Genomic DNA, 9,900 nt, shown 5'->3' on the forward strand with positions numbered 1-9,900 from the left:
AGTCATCAGTAAGTAAACGTTTATTACAATGAGTAGCGGCTTTGCAAGGAGGACACCATCAGCATTTAGATTGCTTTCATCATGCTGATCTGATTTCCACTGGGGATAAAATCTCCAGGGTAAATTAATTCTGTAAAAGATGACATGACTGATGATTCACCCAGTATCCACAGGTGCATATGTATCACCCGAATCTATCCTTAGATTATATGTTCAATATGTGAACTGAGTCTGATTTTCATTTAAAGTGACTTGATATGACCTTTGCTGTGAATTACATTATGGAAAAATTGAACTTAACTGATTTGATTGGTTGCAAATGCAGAAAATTGTGATGGGGAACCTCTTTTTAAATAATTCATATATACAGTAAAGTATTTAATGAAAAGAGTAAATGAAATAACATTTTAAACTCCTAAAACCTATAATAATTATAATGTAAACATTTATCTATATATTTTTAACACGCCTGCCGTGTTTGCCAGGCATTTCCCAACAGATTTGCTTTCACAAGTGGACAATGTGTGTATAAAACTTTATTGGAAGCGGCTTTGGGAAAGAAAAGAACATTTTATACATACGGAAACAGAAAGGAAGGCGAGAAAGAAGGAGAGAAGAGATAGATAGAGAGATCAAAGGAGAACAGCAATATCTAACACATAGAAAACTCTTAAATACAGAATAACTCCTTACTGCCTGATTCCACATCTGCAAGACACTGGTTGCAAACATTTCCTGGTGCAGCAAGAATTTCCTTTCTGTCATTCAAAGTTCTGTTTATATGTTGGAGATTGATCTTGTGTTTATTTTCTCTATAACAAATGCAAGATTTCAAACGTTTCTCATGTGCAAAATCTTATCTTAATCTACAAACTGTTACACTAACGCGACACATTGTCTCATATTAGATCCCAAGTAAATACTGACACCATGTGGCCAGTTGTAGGTACTGGGTCATATCTAATCTGCGCAAAACGGCTCTAAACTGATTTTAACACCTCAAGATGGCAGGCAGTTAGAAGAACAACTGTTGCACATAGAAGTTTCTATGGCTCTACACTTTAATATTTTCTCTTTCTTGTGGTTTGGCCAACCTGAAGGAAATACTACCAGCAGTTCAACAGTCTTAATTTCAATGATCTAGATGTAGATGTTTTTCAAAAGCAATGCTCATTCTGATGTAACTTTTATGTGTATGTTACTGCTTTGGAAAACAATAGAAGACAAGAGAAACAGGTTTCACTGCATACTTTCTGTAGCTGAAATATGCACCATCATGTTACCAACCAACAGAACAGTGGAAAAAACCCTTCAGAGCATATTTGGTGTCTATAATCTCCAGAGGTTTCTTAAGCTTGAACCAAACAGCTTGATCTAAAACCAAAAGGCCGAAGGTGAAGCAAATAATGACGACATGGTTAGGATCTCAGCTTGACTGAAATGCTGCAGAGCATGGGTTCCAAAACATTTCAGCTGTTGATCAACACAATAACACCACGGCCAACTGATGACCGAAATTATTGGAGCATTATATGAGCATTTCCACAAAAATCAGTAAATCATGGATGAAATACTTCTACAAACTGCAATAACTGTTTATTTTGAAGTGACATTTTTCATCATTAAGCATTTTACATAAACGTGCTTCACGTAATTCTTTTTATTGTATAGCTGAATTCCATTAGTCATTAAAACCTGCAAGGACCCCACATGGGTTTCCAACCCTAACTTTGGGAATCAGTGCCGTTTGCATCTTATCATATTAATTATTCATTTTCATTTATTTTAATGCCACGCCAATGTACTTTTTTCCAAGTGTGTTTTCCTATTATGTTTTGTTAATGTTCAGCACATAAAACTGTCTTGTTACTGAAATGTGTAATACAAATTAACTTGCCTCACATTGCCTTGCCTTGCACAAAAGAGCTGTGCAGAAGTTAATGTCTGCAAACCTCAGAGAATCCCTGCCTCCCTTAGAGTCTCTACTCCTACAACGAAGAAAGTTGAAAGTGTCTCCAAAACCTGCTCCACCTGACTTTCATGTTGTGTTTGAAAAAATGGAGGGGATGTTTCGGCCCATTCAACCCTACAAACCAACTGATCCAGTTTCGGTTGAAGAGCCAATGCTTTTTCTCAGTTTATGTGCAGTCTAAGCTGACATGAGGTGAAAATATCCCAGGTTGTAGGTGTGAAATTAGAGCTCTAATTTGATTGAAATCTAATTACTGTTGGGGGAGGGCTGGTTTGTTTGCTAGATTGTTAAATGTTATTCTTGTGCTTGCTTAAGACCTGAAAGTGGGAGGACACACCCTTTGGAGGTGACAAAGATAACTCAGCTGTCAGGAGGACAGAGTCCTTGTAAACACAGAGTTCAGTAGTGGAGGCTGCTGGGACTTTTCAACATGTCTGCTGCAAACTACGCAGGTAAGAGATCCATCAGAAAATGCACTTGTTGTTTTTTGTTTATTCTTAGTTCAGGCTGACATATTTGACTTCAGAATGTGGCCTCTGGTTTGGTTCAGATGTGCCCATCTAAGCAGTACGCTACCTTATAAGAAGTTGTTGGGATTTAGAGAAAATCAGTCTTGTTGTTTTTGTGGAAAATCATAAACTCTATGTACTACTTATGTCTGAGATGTTTTCGGCCAACACGGACAGCTGCTGGTTTACCTGCAGAGCATGAGGAAAAGTTTATATTGACACAATAGATTTGGTCATTAGTTTGCTGTCTAAATGTTTGAGACTGAAAAATCCAGTAGTTGTTTGAAGTTTAGAGCTAAGTTAAAGAGCCCAGAAAGGGGTTAAAAGCTATGATTTTTTTGTAGTTCTTGGTTGGGTTTAAAACTCCTGCTAATTTTTTTCTTTTTTTGCTAAAGGATACTGTAATAATTCATCCTCTATTTGTTCAGTAGTTTTGCCTTATATCACGTCTTAGGATGTTGTTTCTGATAATTTAGCAATCAGCTTGTAAAGCAAAAATGTACTAAACAAGTCCACACCTATACATAACTACATATACATTTATATATATATATATATATATATATATATATATATATATATATATATATATATATATATATATATATATATATATATATATATGTATGTATGTATGTATATGTTTCTTTTTCTTTTTTTTTCTTACCCTTAAACTGAAAGAAAAATACGTCTGTTTATCTTTCGGATGCCAAAAATAGTTTACACATTCTAACTCTCTATAAAACCATGACATAAGCATGACACAGCAATGTGTTTTTGTGTGTTTTTTTTTGGCAACGGTTGAAGAAAGGCACCTGGAGGAATAAAGGCTGAACATGTGTATTACACATAAGCAGACAATGATTCACACAGAACAAAAAAAAGCCTTACATTTTTTCTAAAGTTTCTTCCCTGCAGAAAGAATAATTCATAAGACATTAATGTGAACAACAAACTCTATAAATCACAATAAGAATATATTAAGACATTCTGTTCTAGTTTTATTTCAGATCGTTTTAATCCGAGCATATCAGCAGTATGATTTTGCATTTCTTTAGGTTCCAAAAAAGTCATAAATTAAAAACTAGCTGCACAAAAATCTTTTACAAAAAAACGCAGAAACAAAGTTATGTTTTTTTACCTATTAGGATATGCAGTTCCATGAAAAACTCTTTGTTCCCTTACATATGCAATACTTTCTTTTTATTTTTTATAACTAAATTTTTCAGAGCATTAATTTTATATAAATGTATTGAGCTTATTTTTTAAACTAAATGTTTTAGAGCATTACCTAAATATAAATATTATTCGCCTTCATGTTAGATCCTGAATTCACTATCTATACCTGGAGTTTTAAGAAAATGGACTTTGATCCACCTTATTTGTTATCCATTTCTAGGCATTAGCATGAAGATATTTAACAGTTAACTAAAGAGAAACTAATCTGTGTGATGGGAAATCTGAATCTCCCACTATGTTATCTGAAGAACCTGATAACTTGAAGTAGGCCAAAATATCTTCAAAGTAAAAATATCATGTCATCATCAGACATATATGAATGAAGAATAGATAAAGAGCACAGTCACGGATATCTGTCACTCTGGAAAGGCTTGAAATAGCCATTTGTAAACCTTTTGGACACCACCTAATGATGATTATCTAAAAAGGAAGAAAATATGAAACTGTGGTGAACCTTTTCAGAAGCCCCAAAAAAAAAAAAAAAAAAAAAATTTAAAGCAAACTTTTAGTTACGAAATTACAAAAAGAATCTGGCTGGACAGAACCTATGTAACAGTTCCAGGGTGAAAACTACTGTTAAGCAAGAACACGGACCCATCTCACGTCTCCTGGGAAAAATAAATAAATAAATAAATAAATAAATAAATAAATAAATAAATAAATAAATAAATAAAATAAATATATATATATCTATATATATATATATATATATATATATATATATAGATATATATATTTCCTGTATTTTATTTTATTTTTTATCACCACTGCTCAGCCAGGGTGTTACACGACCTGGATTCTAAAATCTCTGAATGGAAGATAATCAAGCAGAAATTCTAGCAACGACTTCAAAACCTTATGTTACAACAAGTAGGCCTAGGCCTTTAAAAATCTAAAATAATTATGAGAATAAATACTATAGGGATGCGATGGCATGACCTTAAACTTGCCATAGAAACTTATAATTCATAATGGTTAAAAGTGTACGTATAAAATCAAAATTTCTTGTTCTGGGTTAAAAACAGTTTTCATTAAAGTGGGCATAACAAGTTGGTTTAAAGAAATAAAATCAATAAAAAGAAGAAGTAATCTATAAATAGAGGAAAAAAGCACTATAAAAAACTATTTGGTGTTAATAGGTTCAACAATAATTTTAAATCAAACGTCAAACTGTAATAAACAAATATGAAACCAAATTGAAAACTCCAACTTATTCCCTTTCCTAGGATTCTAGAGGAACGTTTGCAGCCATGTCCTATAGAAAATATATTGGTTATCTGATAAATACAAACACAAAAGCAGAAGTGTTAGGGAGTTCTTTAAGACTGAAGCAATAATTAGAAAAGCTTCAACAATTAATATAGTGTGGTAACTATTGGTATCTATCACTTATCGAAAAATTACAGTGCGAATTGCAAACTATTTACAGCCCATCATTATGCTATGACAGTCATTGTTCACAAGTAGAAAATATTTAAGACTGATAGCAATCTTCCCAGCAGTGGATGCCTCAGGACATTTACCTTAAGGTTATATTGTGCAATGTTTTGAGAAGTTCAGAAAAACATTGAAGGCTCCATCTCACACTCTACTGGCCTCTGTTAGCAGGACAGGAAAATCAATAATAGAATGAACAAATATGGTTTGCTTAACATGGTTGAGGGGAACATCTCTTATCATTAAAATAATTTGGATACATGATTACAAAGTTGCATCTAAAATAAATGGACTTTTGAGGCACTGTCCTTTGGATATAAGAAGAGTTAAAATCTGGGAGATATAAAGAGCTTGTGGACATCAGGGGTACAAAAAGAGCCCTATTTGGGGTCAGGGAGTTAAGAGGCTGAGGCCAAAGTATTCAAACAATATTCCAGCTCAAAATGTCAGGCCTGAAAGCTGACATTTTGCCAAAAGCTAAAAAAGGGTCATAAACCGGATAATGATCTCAGTAGGCACAGCAGTCTACCACAGAATGGCTAAATCAGAAAAGAATCAAGGTCTAGTAGCTACCAATTTAAAGTTTAAGTTTGAACCTAATGGAAATTAGGATAAATTACTTAAAGTTGGATCATCGGAACTAAAAAGGGGAGTTTTTTACAACCCAAGGTAAAACATGCTATTACAGATCTTATTCTATAGAGTTTTGTCTCAGTATGGATGGTTTCCATCTAGGGTGTGCACCGTGCCACCAACAGTGCAGCACTGTATGACAGCTGGTATATTTCTATCCAACAGGGTTCACGAGCGGCATAAATCCAAATGAGAGGAGGCTTGTTCTGGTTGGAAGGACTGGAGTTGGAAAGAGTGCTGCAGGAAACACCATCCTGGGGAGGGAGGCTTTTGAATCTGACCTGTCCCCATCTTCTCTAACTGCAGATTGCCATAAAGCCAGGGGTGTAGTTAATGGTTGGAATGTGGCCGTTATTGACACTCCAGGGTTGTTTGACACAAACTTTACTCAGGATGATGTGTTAAAGAAGATAAAGATGTGCATCTCTCTGTCTGCTCCTGGTCCTCACGCCTTCCTGGTGGTTCTCGAGTTGGGCAGGTTCACCAAGGAGGAGAAGGATACTGTCAAGATGATCCAGGCCACCTTTGGAGAAGAGGCTGAGAGGTACACAATGGTGCTGTTTACTCATGGAGACCAGCTGAAGAATCAGACCATTGAGAACTTTGTTTCTGAGAGTAAAGACCTGATGGCCCTCATTCAAAAGTGCCACAACAGATACCATGTCTTCAACAACGAGGTCAAAGATCCAAAGCAAATCTACCATCTTTTAGACAAGATTGACAAGATGGTAACGGAAAATGGGGGAGGATACTACACCAATGTAATGTTTGAAAGAGCAGAGGCTGCAATCGAGATGGAAAAGGAGCGAATACTCAAGGAAATGGAAGAACAGAAGAAGAGGGAGCTTGAGCAACTCAGAGCCAAATACAATGACAGCGTTTACCGCAAAGAGGAGTCCAAGCTGATTATTCAGTACCAACAGGATGCTCGTGCTCGAGCCGAGAAGTCAAACGCATTCCTTGCTGCACCAACAATCGCTATGGCTACAACCTGCGGGGCTGCCATTGGAGGCGTGCTGGGTGTGATTGGGGGTCCACTCGGAATTGCTGTTGGGATCGCTGCTGGAGCTGCAGTTGGAGCTGCTGCTGGAACTTTGGCAATAACAATTAACAAAAACTGTATTGTGCAATAACACAAGAAGTATTGTAATCTGTTCCTGATTAATGGAAAAGTACTTAGGGTGGTAATCTTTAACAGTTTCCTTACTGTCAACTTCATTCTTTATGGATGAAATGAACATGATTGATGGAGCAAAGATTTATCTGTCTTAATAAATGCTGCATTCTTCTGTATTCCTGCAAGGCAATGGTACAAATATTTTTTTTTATCTTTTTTTTATTTACTTGTCTAAAAAGACACTACAATGTGGCCATTGGCGTGCACCGTCTATGCAAATATACTGCTTTATATAATAGTTTTCATGTTGTGTATGGGGATTCTTTTACATTTAAATGTAAGGTAAGAAGAAAATGATATTTTGAGCAATAAAATTGTTAAAGTCAATGCTCAATTGAGTAAATCTAAATAACATTCCTTCTTTTTTGGTTGGGAGTTTTGTTACCCAAGTAAAATCTGTTGGTCATTATTTTAGTACCACCTTCCTTTCCATTACTATTGTATACAGAAATTGTTACGTTATATTATTCAGAATAAAGAACAGAAAAAATGCAAATAAAACTCTCTTATTTTATTCAACAAATTAAAAAAAAAAAAAACATCTTTGCATAACCAGTCCCAGATAAACAGAAGACGACAACCAGTCTATGTGTACATTGAAAAACAACATATGCATTTGTACATTATACATTTGTACCAGACAATTTGAGCAGTCATCTCAGCATTCTTTCTTCTAAACATGGGATTCAATATGATATTTAATCTAATGTCATGACTGCATGATGTACTTTTAATAATGGCTGTAGTTAAAATTAGTGTTCTGAGTATCTGAAACCAGATATTCACATAAACCACATAAAACACCACATGTTTTACCTCATTGCCTACTATTTAATAATTAAATGTGGTACTGTTTAAGGCCTTTACACAATGCCAGAATATTAACTGATTTTCTTTCTAAATTTTCCAACTTTTTAAAAAATTTCATTGAGTATTTTGCGCAACCAACTTTTATATATCTAGTTACAATAAGTGATGGAACCATTAATCTAAATTCACTGACAACAAGTCCGTATCCGTATTGGAGCGATACCATCTTGCTGAGATCTATACTGCTTTAGGTTTTTTGAAGGAGAAAATAAAATAAAAATTGATATCACTGATGTTTTGGAATTTAGGCTTTTACACAGGAATATTCAAGTAAACAGCATATATCAAAGTTGTTGCTGTGTTTGTCTGCAGGATCTAAGAAGAAGTACAGTGATGACACACTCCGGATTGTTATGCTGGGAAAGACTGGAGGAGGGAAGAGCGCCTCAGGAAACACCATCCTGGGAAAAAATGAGTTCCAGTCGCAAGCATGTCCAACTTCCTGGACACTTGACTGCAAGAGCGCAGATGGGGAGGTGTTGGGCAGAAAAGTCAGGGTAGTTGACACACCAGGGCTCTTCGACACCAACTTCCAAGAGGAAAACGTTTTGAAGAAGATTGAAAAATGCCTCTCCATGAGTGCTCCGGGTCCTCACGTCTTTCTGATGGTCCTGAAGCTGGGAAGGTTTACCAAGGAAGAGGAAGAAACCATGAAGATAGTTCTGAATAACTTTGGTACAGAAGTTGCACGATTTTCATTACTGCTGTTCACGCATGGCGACAAACTGAAGAAACAAACTATTGAGCAGTTTATTTCAAAAAGCACAGCCCTTGAAGAGTTTGTCTTGGCTTTCTCTAACAGATATCACGTCTTCAACAACGAAGTGAAAGATGATGAACAAATCCGCCAGCTGTTGGAAAAAATTGATGATATGATTCAGGGGAACGATGGTAGACACTACACTAAAAAGATGTTTAGGAGAGCAAAACAGGCCTCAAAGAGGAGGAAACGGAGAGCATCAAAGGCGCTGAAGAGGGAGGAGCAGCAGAGGAGGAACACGTTGAAGTCTGAGGTGGATAATGAAATGAAGGAACTGGGTCGAACAAAGAAACCCAACAAATGTCGAGTGCAGTGAAAGACTGAGCCATTTTTCTTTTCAGGGCTAAGGTTGTGTGGAAACAGCTTCTGTTACTTCACGGATGCTTTTTCCTTCTTCCTGAAATTGTTTTGAGTGTGATGAAGATTCCCTGATTTATTTTTCTTTTTTCCTTGATAATTCTAAATGTGAATGAATTAATGTCGATCATTTCTTTTTGCTTGTGTAATATAAATGAACAGACTGAGGTTAACATAAAGGGAAGCACACAGACAGGATGATCTTGGCTTTAGATAACATAAATAAAGAGGTGAATTCTTATTTCCCAGAAAAGATGACAAATTGAAACGGATTATAGAAATTTGTAGATTTCCAGATATATATCACATAGTATTCAGAAAACGTTCAGCCAGAACAAAACACAACTTGTGACCACTGCAAACCACTGTGGTTAACTTAAAAAAAAATATGTATAAAAAACTATAAGAATAATAATCAAAGCTTAAGCATTTAATTTTCATTTTGAAATAACGGTCTAAGTTTTAATAAAGCATTGGGAATACATTGATATATATGGATTTTGTTTTTTCAACTTCTGTAAGTATATTTCTTTCTGGCTACAGTCAAGTTAAGGAAATGTTGACGATATTCACTATACAGCATGTATAAATATATATATATTTTTAAATGAACAAACTTATCAAGAACAATCAATCTCAACCTACTATTAACAAATTATCAAATTTTGTAATAATTTCTAGAAAATAATATAGATGAATCAATGTGTTTAATTTCATTTATTTGTTTTGTGGGATCTTAGATAATTAAAGTTTTATTAGTTTATCCTTTTCAGTGATTCAAATCCAAAAAAGCATGACATTTATTCTTTCAGAGATATTTTTAATTGTTTATTTCTTCTAACTTTATGGATTACGGTTAATAGCCAATAAAAACACTTAATGCAGTTATAGAAAATGTGAGTATTGACTAAAACACTGTTTGTAAATGAAAATGTTGCCAAAATAA

At 34.9% G+C, this 9,900-nt stretch overlaps 1 protein-coding gene across 1 annotated transcript; it reads left to right on the plus strand.

The window, feature by feature from the left end:
- Positions 1-2,144: 2,144 nt before the first annotated feature.
- On the plus strand, positions 2,145-8,972 carry LOC119776077. The gene is made up of 4 exons (XM_038274298.1): positions 2,145-2,424; positions 5,956-6,921; positions 7,094-7,099; positions 8,150-8,972. The coding sequence occupies exons 1-4, from the start codon at positions 2,403-2,405 to the stop codon at positions 8,911-8,913; spliced, it is 1,758 nt and encodes a 585-aa protein (XP_038130226.1). The 5' UTR covers positions 2,145-2,402; the 3' UTR covers positions 8,914-8,972.
- The last annotated feature ends 928 nt before the right edge of the window (positions 8,973-9,900 follow it).

This window comes from Cyprinodon tularosa, unplaced genomic scaffold (assembly GCF_016077235.1).
Source record: "Cyprinodon tularosa strain WSP-4 unplaced genomic scaffold, ASM1607723v1 ctg905, whole genome shotgun sequence".
NCBI classification, from domain to species: Eukaryota; Metazoa; Chordata; class Actinopteri; order Cyprinodontiformes; family Cyprinodontidae; genus Cyprinodon; species Cyprinodon tularosa.